Below are 16597 nucleotides of genomic sequence, written 5' to 3' on the forward strand. Positions count from 1 at the left end.
AGCACTGGCACCTAACCCCAGGGCCCCTCCTCAGATAGGAATTCTCCACGTCCAGGCACTGGGCTCACGTTCCGGGTGCGAGAGAGATAAGCGGGGCGTCTTGAGGTTCTATGTGGGTCTGGCCAACAACTCTGGCCTTGACCTTGGCCCCGTCGCCGAGGGCAGGGGTCACACCGCTGGGTTCCCATGGCCGTCCCCTCCCCCCTGGCTTCGGCCAACTCTGAGCCTGCTGGGGCTGGCAAGAAGGGAAAGGGCTCTCGACGGGGCCTAATTACGGTGAGGAGGCAGCACCCCGCTGCCAGCAGGAGGCTAGGAGGTAATTAAGCACAAGAGGAATCCTAATAAAGCACCATCAGTGAGGAAGGCATTCCGAAGGCACGCCCAAGCCGACAGTGAAAAGCGAGGAGGCTGAGGCTGCCCCGCCGTGGAGACCAGGGATCTACTGCCGCTTTGGGAACGAGGTTCCAGGAATGCGCATGCGCAAAAGCCACGCGCGCGAACACGGCTTCGCCTCGCTAAGCATGCGCGCCGCTTTCCCCGCCCACCGTCCTCAGAAGAATGGTGTTTCCTCGCAGCGCCTCTCTCAGGAGCGACCGGGAATTGGCGCATGCGCACTACGGTGGTGGTGGCGACGAAGGCGGGGGTTGCACGTTGCCTGCCTCGAGCTCTAGGTGGCGTCATCCTTCGGGCTGAGCCGAAGCACGCACGCGCGGAGGTTCGCACGCGGAGAAGGGCGGGTGCGCGCCGCGGGCATGCGCGGTGCGGGGCGAGACGGCGGCTCGACGGGGTCATCCGGGCGCAGGCGCAGTGCGGTGTTTGTCTGCCGGACTGACGGGCGGCCGGGCGGTGCGCGGCGGCGGTGGCGGCGGGGAAGATGGCGGCGTCCTCCCTGGAGCAGAAGCTGTCCCGCCTGGAAGCAAAGCTGAAGCAGGAGAACCGGGAGGCCCGGCGGAGGATCGACCTCAACCTGGATATCAGCCCGCAGCGGCCCAGGCCCAGTAAGCACGGCGGCGTGGGGGAGGGGGCGGGCGGGCGGGGCGGGGCGCGCGCCGCGGGAGGCCCCGCCCCCGCCACAAGGCCCCGCCCCCGCTTCCGGGGCGCTCGCGCTCCTCTCCGCCCCCCCCCGCTGCGGGCTCGCGGGGCGAGGGTCACGGTGACCCGGGGGGCGTGGAGCCGGCGAGCTCCGGGGGGTTCGCACCCTCAGGGCCTGGGAGCCCAGTTCCCGGACTCAGGCGAGGCCCCCAGGTGATGACCCGCCCCCATCGCCGTGATCCTCTGGGTCGGGCTTCCCCGACTCCACGCGACAGTGACCACATCCAGGTCGCCCCGAAAACACAGACACGTCCCTGTTGACCTGATGCTACCACTCTCGTCATCTCAGGGACTGTCTGGCGCCCCCCTCCCCCGGCCTGGGGGCTCGTCAGCCCCGTGCAGCGACGATCTACGCACACGCGCACGCCTGGCTCGGGGACACCTGAGGTTACTTGACCACATAGAGCCCCTCCCCATCTCTTCTGACCCGAGGATTCTCCCTCTCGCTCTCCCTGTGACCGTGTCTGAGGTGGGGGGACGGGAGGGGGGTCCCTTTTCCCCCTCTTGGCGACAGTGACCATGGCATTGGGCTCAGCAGACCCCCTCCCACATACACCAGGCCCCTCAAATCCCTGTGACCAGTTTCACTGCCACCATCTTGGTGAGCGTGTGGTGTCTGACCTCCAGAAATGCACATCGACCCCCAGCCAGCCTGGTGACTTTGTCACCTGTGTTCAAGTGATGGCTCCCCTTCCCTTCACACCCACACCCACCTGACCTGGGGACACCTGAGGCCAGTGTGACTCTGGGCCTGCTACCCCCGCGCCCCAGCATACATCCACCTGCTTTCTGATCAGTCCCACCATCTCGGTACCTACCTCCCTGACACCTTGTCATCCTAGATCAGTACCTCTCACTCCACACACACCTGGCCTGGGAACACTGACCATATCTAGTCTCCCGGCTTTTTCCCCAAGAGCCTGGTCTCTAAATCCTCTGGGCTGGAGGGAATTAGATTTTCAAACCCTGTGAACACCACCCCTGACCCATGATCCTTTTTGTGTCTTTCTTGACCTAGTAAAATTCTCTCTTGTCTCCTCTGATGTGACCTTCATAGTTTATTTAGTTCTCTCTATGGAGTCATTATGGCAGGCGAGAAAGGTACCCCCTGTATCTGGGCACCCCACCCATTCCCTGGTCACCCAGCCTGACCTTCACAGCCTGACACCCTCCTGTCCCTCCCTCTCCTGACCTGAGTCAGCGTGGGTTCCTCCTTGGGGAGTCTCTTGGGGGTCCAGAGAAATCATGGAGGTGGGGATTCTGGTGCAGGGCACTGCCTGGGACAAGAAGCCCAGCCAAGACACGAGTCCCTGCTAGCCCCTGGGGGCCGCCCTCCCTGGCCCCTGAGTGGATGAGACAGGGTTGAGTCCAGGATCCCGGGTGCCTTCAGGGGTGGCCGTTCCCATGCAGAGCTAGGAGGCCGGTGGCAGGCAGGCCCCCGAGGAGTCCCCTCCAGGCGTCTCTGTCTGTGTCAGCTCCATCCCATCCTCCCCGCCCTCCCCATCTCTGTCGGTTCCTAGCCATCTCTGCAGTTCGGTGCCTCCCCCTCCTCCTCGTTTATGATTTGATTTCTTTTCTTTTGGACGAATCGGTCGTTTCTGTTGTGATTTATCGTGGTGTTGTTTTTTTCTTCCTTTTCCCCATCCAGTTATTGTGATCACTCTAAGCCCTGCTCCTGCCCCGTCCCAACGAGCAGGTACCAGCCTTTTTATCATCGCTGCTTGGACATCTGCACCATTGACCTAACCGCTGCCCCGGCCGCAGAATGGCGTCCCCCAGCCCCCATGCTCTGTGTGTGTCCCCATGTCCCTTCCCCTCACTCTCACTTTCTCTCTCACTCCACTCAAGCAGCGGTCAGCCCAGCCCGGCCTCCTCTGTGTCCTCCCTCCTCCTCCCCCTCCCTTCCTCCCAGCTCCACTTTGGACTCCCTGGAGGAGGAGGTGGGCTCCCCCACTGAATGGGAGTCTGTGGCCTCCGGGGGTGGGGGGGGTGCACGCCCGTGTGTGTGTAACTGAGAGAACGAGAAAGTTGGGCCTGGTGGGTGGGTGGCCTGTGCCTATGGATCTCTCTCAACAACTAGGTGAACACATAGCAACCCCCGGGTTCCATACCAGCCCTGGGCGCCAGGGACACAGCAGTGAATAGAACAGACGGAGCCCCTCTCCTCTGTAGCAGGGGGCTGCAATAGGGGGTCCCACTGGACAAGGAGCACATTCCCACCAGAGAGAACATTCTAGCTGGGTGAGCGGCCCTGCAGGGGGCCAGCCTGGGGGAACCTCTGGCGACGGTGGGAATTGAACAAAGCCTCTGGGGAGGCCAGGCACGGTGGCTCACACCTGTAATCCCAACACTCGGGGAGGTTGAGGCTACAGAGAGCCATGATCACACCACTGCACCCCAGCCTGGGTGACAGCGAGATCCTGTCTCAAAAATTTAAAAACTGGGCCAGGCGCAGTGGCTCATGCCTGTAATTTCAGTACTTTGGGAGGCCAAGGAGGGGGCGGATCACTTGAGGTCAGGAGTTCGAGACCAGCCTGGCCAACATGGTGAAACCCTGTCTGCATTAAAAATACTAGAGATTAGGCCAGGCACAGTGACTCACGCCTGTAATTCCAGCACTTTGGGAGACCGAGGCGGGTGGCTCACCTGAGGTCGGGAGTTCGAGACCAGCCTGACCAACATAGAGAAACCCCGTCTCCACTAAAAATACAAAATTAGCCAGGCATGGTGGCACATACCTGTAATCCCAGCTACTCGGGAGGCTGTAATCTTAGCTACCCAGGAGGCTGAGGCAGGAGAACCGCTTGAACCCGGGAGGCGGAGATTGCAGTGAGCTGAGATCGCACCATTGCACTAAAGCCTGGGCAACAAGAGCAAAACTCCATCTCAAAAAAAAAAAAAAACATAAAAGATTAGGTGGAGGTTGCAGTGAGCTGACGTCGCGCCACTGCATTCCAGCCTGGGTAACAGAGCAAGACTCCGTCTCAAAAAAAAAAAAAAAAATTTAAAAAGCGTCTTGAAGGAGTTGGGGGGGAGAGAAGACAGGGCCGCCAGGGCTCTGAGCGCAGTGCCAGCCTGTGTTGGGCATGCAGGCTGTGCCCCACGCCTGTGTTGGGAGAGAGAGTAGATGGGGTGCCTGGCCCTGTGAGTGGTTGTGAGTATGTGTGTCCGAGGGCAAGGGGGACTCTGTCCCGGCTGCATGGGTGTTGGGTCCACGGCATGCCCCGGGTGTGTGTTGTGCGTGCGTGCACTTGCACGGCGTGTGCGTGCATGTTGACATGGCAGCCGGCGCACCTGTGGCTCCTGTCGGCAGACACGTGCCCTCCAGCCTCTCACTCTCTCTCATCCGTTCTCTTTCACATCCTCACTCTCTTGCGCTCACTCCACCCTCCTGAGCTGCCATGTGGCCATCACCACCTCTGTGGCCTCTGTTCTCAGGGCCTTTGTGTACCTCCTTCCCCCAGTGCCTACCTGAGCCCTCCCTTCCATCCCCCCATGCTCCAGTCTGTGGTCCGGCAGCCTCCTCCCCAGGCTCCGGGGCCACCCTCGGAAGGCCTGGTGGGCTCTGTCAGGGAGGGGGCCCACAGGACTCCTCGAGGGCTGTGGTCCTCAACCGCTGAGTGCAGGGTGTGAGCGGGACTCGGATACTCTCTGAGGGCGGGAACTAGGCAGTGTCTCAAGAGATGCCAGGTGCACAGGGGTTGGGGGCTGGGTTGGGGGGATCACAGGCCCTCGGGAGCCAGAAGGGGATTGGGGCTGTGGCTCGGGCCATGGACAGAGCAGAGGCGCAGGGACCTGAAGAAGCAGAGGGAGAAGCCTGGCCAACATAGCGAGACCCCATCTCTACTCAAAAGACAAAAATTAGCTGGGTGTGGTGGCGTGTACCTATAATCCCAGCTACTCAGGAGGCTGAGGCAGGAGAATCACTTGAAGCTGGGAGGGGGATGTTGCAGTGAGTTGAGATCACGCCACTGCACTCCAGCCTGGGTGACAGAGCGAGAACCTATCTCAAAAAAAAAAAAAAACAGTGGGAGGTGACGTGGTGCTGCAGAGGCGGCAGTGGCCAGGACAGCGGGAGGGGCACGGGAGGTGAGGCCTCTAGGCCAGTCATGAACGCTGGGCCTGGCTGTGTCCCAAGGTCCCCAGAGCCCTTCCCCTGCTCCTGCCTGGTCCTCCAGGAGGGGAGCTAGGGGGCACAGCTCCTGCAGGGGCTGGCAGGACCAGATAGGGGCAATGCTGGGCCTCCTGCATTGGGACTGAGGCGTCTTCCTGCCCCTCCTACTGGCTGAGATCAGGGTCCCGGGCACACAGGGGAGGGACGGGGTTTAGCTGCCAGCATGGAGCGGGTTTGTCTGTTCGTATTAGTCTCTGGGCACCAGTCACCAGGAGCCTGCAGAACTGTGGGGAGAAAAGGTGGACGAGGCAGGAGGAAGAGAGGGGGAGAGGGGCTTGTCTGCTGAGGGCTTTGGAGAGCGGCAGGCCCCAGCTCCTGTGGGAGGGGCACCTTGGTAGGTGTGTGTAGCCGATGTCAGGGCCTCTAGGATGTGAGGTGTCAGGATTGGCTCCTCTGGAGGCCACGTTAGCATCCCAGCCTCTGTTCCTGCACCCTGTTGCCAGCCCAGCCAGGGAGACCCTAGCTCCTCCGGGAAGCTGCCCTCCTGTCCCAGGCCCCTCTCTGGCCTGTCTCTGCAGCGCCTCCTCTGGGCACCTGGGCCCTAGTCTTGGCTCCTGTCTGTCTGTCTGTCTCCTGCCCTCCCACCCCTAATGCCGCCTGCCCACCCCAGGGTGCCTGCTGCCTGCCCGCCGCCTGCCCACCCGCTGTAGCATGCCCGAGCTGCCCGCATGCAGGCTGCTGGATGAGCCAACCCCCGCCTGGCCCAGCATTGGCCCCACCTGGTCCCGCCAGCCCCTGCAGGAGCTGTGCCCCCGAGCTCTCCTCCCAGAGGATGCAGGCCCCCTGAGGTCCTGTCCTGCCCCCATGGGCCCCAGCTCTGCAGGCCAGACCGGGAGGCCCTCATGTCAGCCCACTGGCCTGAGGGGGGCCCTCCCTGACCCCGGAACAGAAGATAGGGCAAGGCAGCCTGAAGCCTGGGTCTCGTGCCCGCTGCCTCCCCAGCGTGGCCCTGCTCGCTCTTGTCTGGGAGCCAACTTCAGTGCTACCAGCAGAGCCACAGCCTGGGCCAGTCCTGGCAGGCACTCCGCCCTTGCCTATCCATCCTGTGGGTGCTGTGGCCCTGGGCCTGCTTCCTGGGCAGAAGTGGGAGGAAGTGCACACACCTGTCAGGGAGGCCCCCTGGCCGAGGGACACCTCAGGTCCCCATCTCGTTTCTCTGTCAGCGTAGACTTGGGGCTCCCTCTCCCCTGCTAGCCTCCTCCATCTCTTTCCAGGTCAGGGGATGAGACAAGGGACCCTGAGAACAGTCTGGGGGGGGAGGGAGACCCCAGCTCCTCCAGCCCAGCAGGGCAGGGGGCTGTGCCAGCCTAGCTCGGGAAACCCAGGAGGGGAAGGTGAGGGTCCCGACCCCTCCCTGGAGTGCCAGATGTGGAGCTGGCACCAGCTGGGCGCTGACCCCCCTCCCTGCCACTGGTTCTCACCCCCCTAGCCCTGCAGCTCCCGCTGGCCAACGATGGGGGCAGCCGCTCGCCATCCTCAGAGAGCTCCCCGCAGCACCCCACGCCCCCTGCCCGGCCCCGCCACATGCTGGGGCTCCCGTCAACCCTGTTCACACCCCGCAGCATGGAGAGGTGAGCCAGGGGCCCAGCAGGGTTGGGTGGGAAGCAGCATTGAGGGGCCACCGTGCCAGCCCTGGGAGGAGGGTGGTTAAACCGGTGGGAACCCCGGTATGGGGGGCTGGGGTGGCCAACCTAAGGTCAGGACCCACCTCCACCGGCACCTGCTCCATGTCCCCAGCATTGAGATTGACCAGAAGCTGCAGGAGATCATGAAGCAGACGGGCTACCTGACCATCGGGGGCCAGGTACCACCTTCACTGTGGCGGGGAGAGGGAGGAGGCCCAGCCAGGCTGGACCCATCCTGGGGGCGCCAGTGGGGGGCAGGGGGCGGTGGCAGAGGCCCCAGGGACCCTCCAACCCTCCCTCTCCTCCCAGCGCTACCAGGCAGAAATCAACGACCTGGAGAACTTGGGCGAGATGGGCAGCGGCACCTGCGGCCAGGTTTGGAAGATGCGCTTCCGGAAGACCGGCCACGTCATTGCCGTTAAGGTGAGCCTTGGCGGCTACCCCGGCTGCGCCCCACACCCCAGGCCGGTGCTAAGGCTCCCTCCTGTCCCTGCCTGTGCAGCAAATGCGGCGCTCGGGGAACAAGGAGGAGAACAAGCGCATCCTCATGGACCTGGATGTGGTGCTCAAGAGCCACGACTGCCCCTACATCGTGCAGTGCTTTGGGACGTTCATCACCAACGTGAGTCCCTGGCCGCGCCCTGCAGCGTCTCCTCCTCCCTCACCCCTGCCCCTTCCTAGGGAGCAGAGCCTTTGGGGGGTGGGCCAGAAGACACAGCTCCCCCGGGTGCCCCCTCTCCCTGCAGACGGACGTCTTCATCGCCATGGAGCTCATGGGCACCTGCGCTGAAAAGCTCAAGAAGCGGATGCAGGGCCCCATTCCCGAGCGCATTCTGGGCAAGATGACAGTGGCGGTGAGTGACCAGGCGGGGCGTGCACTGGGCAAGATGACAGAGGCGGTGAGTGACCAGGCGGGGTGTGCACTGGGCAAGATGACAGAGGCGGTGAGTGGCCAGGTGGAGCGTGCACCGGGCAGGTGGCCTTGGGTCTGTGCCCCCTGCCACATGCACCCCCCTCTGCGTGCCTGCAGATTGTGAAGGCGCTGTACTACCTGAAGGAGAAGCACGGTGTCATCCACCGCGACGTCAAGCCCTCCAACATCCTGCTGGACGAGCGGGGCCAGATCAAGCTCTGCGACTTCGGCATCAGCGGCCGCCTGGTGGACTCCAAAGCCAAGACGCGGAGCGCCGGCTGTGCCGCCTACATGGCAGTGAGTGGGGGCCCCCCAGCGGGGGAGGGGGTGGGGGCTGGGAGGCCGGCCCCAGCCTTGGAGATACATCTTCCCCTCCTCCCCCTGCAGCCCGAGCGCATTGACCCCCCAGACCCCACCAAGCCGGACTATGACATCCGGGCCGACGTATGGAGCCTGGGCATCTCGTTGGTGAGTTGGGGTCCTCCCCTGTTCTCCAGCCAGGAGTGAGGGCTTCTGGGGGACTCGCAGGGAGGAGAACATAAACCTGTCCCGGCCGGTCCAGCCCTGCCCGTCTCCCTCCCAGGTGGAGCTGGCAACAGGACAGTTTCCCTACAAGAACTGCAAGACGGACTTTGAGGTCCTCACCAAAGTCCTACAGGAAGAGCCCCCGCTTCTGCCCGGACACATGGGCTTCTCGGGGGACTTCCAGTCCTTCGTCAAAGACTGGTGAGAACCTCCCTCCACTTGGGAGGTCAGGGACAGCCCACTGCTCTGGGCAGCTGGGGAGGCAACGGCAGGAGGGGAATGGAGGCCGCACCCTGGGATGGGCAGATGCGACTGTGGGCGGGCTCGTGGCTGGCGGCTGCGACAGGAGCTGGAGCTGGTGCCCGGGGAGCCATGAGCTGGGTTTGGACCTAGCCTGAGGGGACAGCCAGCCCTGTGGCATTTGGCATGGTGGCTATTGGAGATTGTGAGCACGCTTCTGCAACAAGCACAGCTACAAGTTCGGGAGGGCCATGTTCGATTCTCTCAGGGGAGCCCCACCCACCTTTCTGAGGGACCTCAGCCAGCTCTGGCCCCCCAAGCCAGGCCCTTGCCACCTGGCCCTAGGCCAGGAGGCTCCGGGACTCTCAGTTGCTCCCCGCTGTCAGCCGGGGTCCTGAGGACATCCACAGCTCCTTCCCCCACACACATCTTGGGGACCCCTGGCCCCTTGGGGAGGGCCTGAGCACAGGGGTGGGGCCGGCATCCCCTCCTCCCTCGTTCTCACATCTGTCTTCCCTTCTCTTGCTCTAGCCTTACTAAAGATCACAGGAAGAGACCAAAGTATAATAAGCTACTTGTGAGTACCTGAGCCCTCCCAGTCCCCGTCCTGTCCCTGCGGAGGCGCGAGGCCAGGAGGGAAGACCGTCTCCTCCTAAGCCCCACCCCCTCGGGCCCACAGGAACACAGCTTCATCAAGCGCTACGAGACGCTGGAGGTGGACGTGGCGTCCTGGTTCAAGGATGTCATGGCGAAGACTGAGTCACCGCGGACTAGCGGCGTCCTGAGCCAGCCCCACCTGCCCTTCTTCAGGTAGCTGCTTGGCGGCGGCCAGCCCCACAGGGGGCCAGGGGCATGGCCACAGGCCTCCCTCCCCACTTGGCCACCCAGCTGCCTGCCAGGGGAGACCTGGGACCTGGACGGCCACCTAGGGCTGAGGACAGAGAGTGGGGGGTGCCCACCCACCCCCCCCCCCGCCCCGGGCCTACCAAGCACCTGCCCTTCCCACCCCGGGGTCAGCCGGCCGTGTGCGTCCCCCGACAGACACTGTGAACGGAAGACAGCAGGCCGCGAGCAGAGTCGCTGTTCATTCAGCCGCAGCCTCTGGGCCGGGGCGGCCCCCAGGGGCCAGGAGAGAGCCCCGGAGTCCCGCAGCCACCATGCACGCTCCCAGCGTGCTGTGTCCTTCGCCACTCCCACGTGCCCGTTCCTCTTCCGTCGCTCTCTGTCCCCTGCTCTACCTCTCTGTCCTTGTCTAGCTCTCCCGTCACCCTCCCTGCCTCTGTCTCTCTTCTGGCCTGAGCCTGGGCCCAGCCACCTCCTGATGGGTCCCCTGGGTCTGCATAGGTCTCCCATGGCGCAATGAGTCAGTGGCCCCCAGCCAGGCAGTGTGGGCATTGCCACTGCGGCTGGACGGGGCTGCGCGCTCGCGCTCTCTCTCTCTCTCTCTTTCTCTTTGATCTCAGGGGGTCCTTTTTGGAGTTTATTGTATTTTATTGTACTTGGTGGGGTGTTTGGGGTGGGGGCGGAGGAGAGCTTGTTCTCGTGGGGTTGTCGGTACCTTCAGAAACTTTTACCAAAGTCACGATTAGCTGCTTGTGGTGGGGCCCCAACCGCCCTCGGGCACTGGGGAGCTGGGCTGGGGCCGCTGCTCTGGGGTCTCCGGGGGCCACAGCTTGGGGTGAGTGGAAGACCTCAGGGGATGCGGAGGGGTCTGCGGGGCCCTGGCCGCACAGGATGGCCTTCAGGGAAGGTGGTCTTGGGGCATGGTGCAGAGCAGGTGACCGGAGGGAATCGGTGACGGAGCAGGGCCAAGGGAGGGGTCCGGAGGGAGTCAGGGATGGAGGGCAGAGGGAGTGGATGTGGGGGTTTGAGGACGTGTGACAAGCTCCAGCAGGGGTGGGGGCCGGGCTGAGGGTGGGGGTGCGAGGCGGTCACTCCCATCGTGCCCCCGGCCGTCCCTCCACTCACCCACACCTGGCCCAGTCCACGTTGAGGTCCAGGACTGGGAAGGACTGGGTGAGTGCACCGGGGACCCAGGCCAGGTGCCCCCCGGAGCCTGCTGGGGTGGCCAGAGCAGGAGGGGGTGTGTTTCCTTTTTGTGGGTGTTGCATGCAAATCAAGTGGACAAGAAAAAATAACAAAACAAAAAACAAGAAAAAAAAACACAAAACCCCATAAAATCACAAAGAAAAACCAACACCAAAGGCACAGAAGCCGGCTGGCCGTGGTGGGGGCAGCGTAGGCGTAGCATCCCTCTCCTCTCACTTAGCCTGTTGACTCTTGTTATTATCATGATATTCACAAAACGCCGCATGTTTAAAAAGTCATAGATGTCATCTACTCTCTGCCCCCAGGGAGGAAAGCCACCTTCTCTTGCCCCTTGGCCCCTTTGTCAGGGGCCAGGGGTCTGCCGGGTGGGGGTGCCAACAGGCCTGGCCCTTTCCTCCCCTGCATCCAGCCATGGGGGCCTCTGCGATTGCCGGAAGGTTGCATGGCTGGTCCCAGGGCCAGCACAGGCCCGAGGCCGGGCTGCCTGGTTTTGTTTTTATTTAACTTTATTTTCTGTTTTATGAGTGTGTGTCCGCCCACCCCCACCCCCTTCAGTGTTAAGTGGGGAGCCCTGGGGGAGTCTCTCCTGCCTCCCAGCCTCTCCCAAGACCTCCCCCCTCGTCACCAGCCATCCCTCTGGACCAGGCAGAGGGCGGACCGGGTGGGCAGGGGCCTGAGGGTGGCTCGGGCCAGCCCACCAGCCAATGGACCCCTCCTCAGGCCGCCAGTGTCGCCCTACCCCTTTTTAAAACAAAATGCCCTCGTTTGTAAACCCTTAGACGCTTGAGAATAAACCCCTTCCTTTTCTTCCACCGAGTCTGTGGTGTGTCATGGGCCTGGCAGGGCGAGATGGGAAGGGGGTGGTTGCGGGGGGAGGTCTCTGCATTGAGGGGAGACTGAGGCAGGTTTGGGAGCTAGACGGGAGGTGTTTGTAGTGACTTGCCGATGGGTATCAAGCAGCTGGTGTAAGGGACCCCCTGCCCCCATTGGTCACAGGTCGGGCAGCAGAGGATCCCTTAATCCCCTCAGGCCTTGGGCATTGGCTCTGGTGTCAGCCCCTCAGTCTGCCACCCCCGCTCCCTGCCTCCCTCCTTGCCAAGGACAGGGCCGCCTGCCCACGTGCGGGACCTGGGTGCAGCCCAGCTGGTGTCTGCTCTGGCCCCAAACACTCCGACCTCAGCTGGTCCAGCATGCTGGGCACCGTGCTGCTGCTGGCCCTGCTCCCAGGGATCACCACCTTACCCAGCGGGCCACCTGGTATGTATGGGCAGGGAGGTGACGGGTCTGTCATGCTTCTATCCCTGTGTCACCCTCTTTATTTTTTTGAGATGGAGTCTTGCTCTGCCACGCAGGCTGGAGTGCAGTGGCGCAATCTCCGCTCACCGCAACCTCCGCCTCCCGGGTTCAAGCGATTCTCCTGCCTAAGCCTCCTGAGTAGCTGGGACTACAGGCACGCACCACCACGCCTGGCTAATTGTTGTATTTTTAGTAGAGACAGCGTTTCCCCATGTTGGCCAGGCTGGTCTCGAACTCCTGACCTCAGGCGATCCGCCCGCCTCGAACCTCTCAAAGTGCTGGGATTACAGGTGTGAGCCACCGCGCCCCACCGATGTCACTCTCTTTCAACTAGACCTTTGGTGGTGGTCCTCACGGGGGTGGGGACAGGGCAGGGGAGTGGGGTGGGGTCTCGGTCCCCCATCCCAAGGGTGGCTCACATCCCCACTTCGGCAAAGCTCCCTGCAGCCACGGAGAGGGCCAGAGTTGTGGGAGGGGGCCAGTCTACCCAGGTGCTCTTCAGAAGTGGGTGTGGTGTGGGGATGGACAAGGGGGCTCATGCCTGTAATCCCAGCACTTAGGCTGAGGTGAGAGGATCGCTTGAAGCCAGGAGTTCCAGACCAGCCTGGGCAACATAGACCCCGTATGGCCGTGGTGGCGAGTGGCTGTGGTCATAGCTACTCGAGAGGCTGAAGCAGGAGGATGGCTGGAGCCCAGAAGGTGGAGGCTGCAGTGAGCTGTATTCGCACCACTGCACTCCAGCCTGGGCGACAGAGGAAGACCCTGTCTCAGAAAACAAGAAAAATGGATGTGCAGGCAATCTTTCGTATTTGGAGATTAGCCGTTTTACCAGGACCCCGCTCAGCACCTCCTGAAGGCAGACATCAGCGTGTGTTTAGGGGCACGGAGAGGGGAGGGGATCCCATGGCTGCCTCAGCCTGGACAAGTGGAAGCGTCTCAGATCTTGGTGGCCTGGCTGGGCTTTGGCTGTGCCCAGGAGAGCCTCTTGGGAGGGTATCCTCTTCACTTCCCTTCCTCGTTGGTGACAGCACCTATCTCCCCTTGGAAAGGGGAGCCGCCGGTCCTGCTGCGTCCCCAAGAGCAGCCCTGGGGAAGGTGGGGGAGCTCTGACTTCACCCAGCCGGACCCCACCATCGGGTGCTCCTCACCGCTTCTCTTCCGCCCCAGGGAGGCCTTCGCCAGCTTCGGAGGCTTCTCTAGGGGCGCATGGCTCTGCAACCGGCTCAGTTGCTGGGCTGTGCGGGTCCCAGGGGTCGCCAGGGGGCACATCACCGTCAGGGGGGAACGTGGCGCGGAGCCCATCATGGGTGAATCGGCCGCCGCAACCGCATCCCTTTTCCAAAGGCGGAGGCGGGGGCGAGGTGGTCGGGTCACTTTTCCCGGAGGCCTAAAGGGCAGCGCGCGTTTTCTCTCCTTTGGGCCGCCCTTCCCCGCCCCGCCAGCTCCCCCGTTCCCCGCGGCGCCCGGCCCCTGGCTGCGCAGACCCCTCTTCAGCCTGAAGCTGTCCGACACAGAGGACGTCTTTCCTCGCCGCGCGGGGCCGCTTGAGGTCCCGGCCGACAGCCGCGTGTTCGTGCAGGTGGGGACCCCGGGGACACCAGGGGCGGATGGGGGCCGGTGGGGACGGGCGATCCCTGATGGCGCCTCCGTCCCCCAGGCGGCCTTGGCCCGTCCCTCCCCGCGCTGGGGCCTGGCCCTGCACCGCTGCTCAGTGACGCCGTCCTCACGCCCGTCCCCGGGGCCCGCCCTGGCTCTGCTGCGTGAGGGCTGCCCCGCCGACACCTCTGTCGCCTTCCCGCCACCGCCGCCGCCGAGCCCGGGTGCCACCCGCCCCGCGCGTTTCAGCTTCCGCCTGCGCCCGGTCTTCAACGCCTCGGTGCAGTTCCTGCACTGCCAGCTGAGCCGCTGCCGCCGCCTCCGGGGAGTCCGCCGGGCGCCTGCGCCTCTGACGCCGCCGCCGCCATCGCGGGTGCGCGGGCGCAGAGCCTGGAATCCGGGCGCCGGGGCCCTTCGGGGGCTGGGCACGAGCGACTCTGGCAGTGGAAAGAGGATACTCTCGGGGTCTGAGGATCTGGGGGTTGGGGGAGGTGGGGCGCAAGGGTCCATCTCTGCCGACAGAGTTTCTTTGGGGACAGTGTGGACACTGGGTTCCCCCATGGACAGCTCTGGAATCCTTCAGGGCTGGGGGTTGGATGCAGAAGGCCACTAAGGGGACACATTTCTGGGAACCTGGTGCTGGGCCTCACATGCTAAGTGCTGGGAGACACGGACCATGCGATCTTGTGGGGCTGGGATTTGGGGTCCTTAGGGGCTGGGCGGCTAGCCACTTGTATGCGTAGGGGCTGGGCTCAGGGCACCCTAAGGGGCCGGATTTCCAGGGGTCCCATCTTGGCTGTGGTGGAGAGCTGGACTCAGGTCTCTCTTGGGGGCCCTGGGGACCAGAGCCACGATCCCGGTGCCCTGATGTCCCCGTCTCTTCCCCACCTTCCTCTCCCCCAGTGTCTGCCTCAGGACGAGGCGTGCGCCGACACTGGCAGTGGCAGCGCCGAGGGCCTGGCTGCTGACGGCCCCCACCTGCACACGCTGACGCAGCCTATCGTGGTCACCGTGCCGCGGCCGCCCCCCAGTGAGCACGCAGTCCTCCTCCGCATGGGGCCGTGGGGCGGCAGAGCGGGTGGGAAGGACGCCTGGGAGCTGGACCCAGTCTCAGCGTGGCACTTCCCACAGGGCCGCCCAAGAGTGTCCCCGGCCGCGCCGTGCGCCCTGAGCCTCCCGCGCCGGCCCCCGCGGCCCTGGAACCCGCGCCGGTGGTGGCGCTGGTGTTGGCAGCCTTCGTGCTGGGCGCCGCGCTGGCCGCCGGGCTGGGCCTCGTCTGTGCGCACTCAGGTACCGACGACCTCCGCCAAGCCGGGCCCCCAGTCTAATCCCGCGCGTCGGGACCCGGGGCGGCCGCGATCCCGCCTGCGGGGCCTGATCAACCCTAGCTAGGCCTGCCTCCGCGATGCCCGCAGCAGCCCCCAGGGGCCGCCCTTAGCCTGGCGTGGCGCGCAGCAGCCTTTCTGCAGCTCGCCTCTCCCTTACAGCGCCCCACGCCCCTGGCCCGCCCGCGAGAGCCTCGCCCAGCGGTCCCCAGCCCAGGAGGTCCCAGTGAGGAAGGTAGGTATGGAGGTGGAGGGAGCTGGGTGAGGTAGGAGATCTGACAGTGACGCTTCCTAGCGCTTAGTTCGTGCCAGGCATTGTGGGTTTTTTTTGTTTTGTTTTGTTTTGTTTTTTGAGACGGAGTTTCGCTCTTGTTGCCCAGGCAGGAGTGCAATGGCGCGATCTCGGCTCGGCGCGATCTCGGCTCACCGCAACCTCTGCCTCCCGGGTTCAAGCGATTCTCCTGCCTCAGCCTCCTGAGTAGCTGGGATTACAGGCATGCGCCACCATACCCGGCTGATTTTCTATTTTTAGTAGAGACGGGGTTTCTCCATGTTGGTCAGGCTGGTCTCGCACACCCGACCTCAGGTGATCCTACCGCTTCGGTCTCCCAAAGTGCTGAGATTACAGGCGTGAGCCACTGCGCCCAGCCTCCAGGCACTGTTGTAAATGTTTTACGCCTATGAACTAGCTTAATCCCCTTAACCTCCAGGCGGACACTATTATAATCCCCATTTTAGAGACGAGAATGATGAGGCATTCTCTGAATTAAGTAACTTGTCAAAAGTCACAATACTGGGTGGAGCTTGGATTCGAACTCAGGCAGTGGGTCACCCGCGGCAGGCGCGGGCTTTGGGTCGAGCCAGGGGCATTAGGTGAGGAGAGGCATTAGGCGAGGAGAACTCAGCATTCAGACCCGGCTCCCACTCTCACCCCGGCATGCAGACCGATGGAAGAGGCTAGTGGTCTGCTGGGAAGGGAGGTGGCCCGCGTAGCGTCCCCTCCCTCGCTGAGCCTCAGCCACCCCTCCCAGGGATGGTGCGCCCCCAACGTGGTCGGGAGATACACCCAGCTACCAATTCGGGACCAGGACCAAGAGGACCGGACCCGCCTCCCTGGACCTCGGACCTGATGGGGCCACGACCCCTGCGCTTCTCTCCTCCGCCTGTCCCTCCCACCTGTGCTCAAAATAAACCTCTGGACTGACTGGCTAAGTTCTGGTGCAGTCAGTGAGCGCGCAACGTGCGGGGTGGGGGATAGGTGGGGAGGCTTGGGGAGAAAGCTGGGAGCAGGACTTGGGGGGTATTCCTGAGAAATCGTGACTTAGAGGGGTGGAGCCTGGGGACGGGGCCCATATGCCCATATACCCGTGTGCACTCCCAGGCCATGGGAGACTGTAGGGCGTTTTGTCTCAAACAGAAAGCGACACCCGGCCGGGCGCGGTGGCTCCCGCCTGTAATCCCAGCACATTGGGAGGCCGAGGTGGGTGGATCACTTGAGGTCAGGAGTTCCAGACCAGCGTGGCCGACATGGTGAAACCCTGTCCCTACTAAAAAAAGTAACAAAAAAAGAATTAGCAGGGCGTAGTGGCGCGTGCTTATAATCCCAGCTGCTGGGGTGGCTGAGGCAGGAGAATCGCTTGAACCCAGGAGGCGGAGGTTGCAGTGAGCCATTGCACTGCAGCCTGGGCAACAAGAGCAAAAATCTGTCTTAAAAAAAAAAAAAGCGGCACCCAACCCCACAAGCGTAAGTTTAAAATAAACC

General features: G+C 63.4%; 2 protein-coding genes across 10 annotated transcripts; both read left to right on the forward strand.

Moving 5' to 3' along the window:
• Positions 1–703: 703 nt before the first annotated feature.
• On the forward strand, positions 704–11430 carry MAP2K7 (mitogen-activated protein kinase kinase 7). Of its 4 annotated transcripts, none has more exons than XM_009434540.5 (12): positions 704–998; positions 2741–2788; positions 6696–6837; positions 7004–7070; positions 7201–7314; positions 7394–7513; positions 7638–7745; positions 7922–8101; positions 8192–8272; positions 8388–8530; positions 9101–9146; positions 9249–11430. In XM_009434540.5, exons 1-12 carry the CDS (start codon positions 875–877, stop codon positions 9381–9383), a joined length of 1308 nt encoding a protein of 435 aa, XP_009432815.1. In that variant the 5' UTR covers positions 704–874; the 3' UTR covers positions 9384–11430. The 4 variants fall into 4 exon arrangements, with proteins under 4 accessions (XP_009432815.1, XP_003316108.1, XP_001146898.2 ...); XM_009434539.4 differs by having other exon boundaries at positions 783–998; positions 8367–8530; XM_003316060.7 differs by lacking the exon at positions 2741–2788 and having other exon boundaries at positions 726–998.
• Positions 11431–11584: 154 nt separating this feature from the next.
• Positions 11585–16047, forward strand: TGFBR3L (transforming growth factor beta receptor 3 like). Of its 6 annotated transcripts, none has more exons than XM_054673083.2 (7): positions 11712–11875; positions 13357–13493; positions 13572–13883; positions 14414–14540; positions 14642–14800; positions 14998–15070; positions 15779–16047. In XM_054673083.2, exons 1-6 carry the CDS (start codon positions 11809–11811, stop codon positions 15063–15065), a joined length of 870 nt encoding a protein of 289 aa, XP_054529058.1. In that variant the 5' UTR covers positions 11712–11808; the 3' UTR covers positions 15066–15070; positions 15779–16047. The 6 variants fall into 6 exon arrangements, with proteins under 6 accessions (XP_016790385.2, XP_054529058.1, XP_063657164.1 ...); XM_063801094.1 differs by having other exon boundaries at positions 15867–16047; XM_016934896.4 differs by lacking the exon at positions 14998–15070 and having other exon boundaries at positions 11585–11875; positions 15867–16047.
• Positions 16048–16597: the final 550 nt, after the last annotated feature.

This window comes from Pan troglodytes, chromosome 20 (assembly GCF_028858775.2).
Source record: "Pan troglodytes isolate AG18354 chromosome 20, NHGRI_mPanTro3-v2.0_pri, whole genome shotgun sequence".
Lineage (NCBI taxonomy): Eukaryota > Metazoa > Chordata > Mammalia > Primates > Hominidae > Pan > Pan troglodytes.

Coding starts and splice junctions, on each gene's coding strand:
- MAP2K7 (XM_009434539.4), top strand. CDS start 875: ATGGCGGCGTCCTCCCTGGAGCAGAAGCTGTCCCGCCTGGAAGCAAAG. Junction 999..2,740: donor CCCGCAGCGGCCCAGGCCCA/GTAAGCACGGCG, acceptor TTCCCCATCCAG/TTATTGTGATCACTCTAAGC. Junction 6,838..7,003: donor ACACCCCGCAGCATGGAGAG/GTGAGCCAGGGG, acceptor CCATGTCCCCAG/CATTGAGATTGACCAGAAGC.
- TGFBR3L (XM_016934896.4), top strand. CDS start 11,809: ATGCTGGGCACCGTGCTGCTGCTGGCCCTGCTCCCAGGGATCACCACC. Junction 13,884..14,413: donor CGCCGCCGCCGCCATCGCGG/GTGCGCGGGCGC, acceptor CCTCTCCCCCAG/TGTCTGCCTCAGGACGAGGC. Junction 14,541..14,641: donor CGTGCCGCGGCCGCCCCCCA/GTGAGCACGCAG, acceptor CACTTCCCACAG/GGCCGCCCAAGAGTGTCCCC.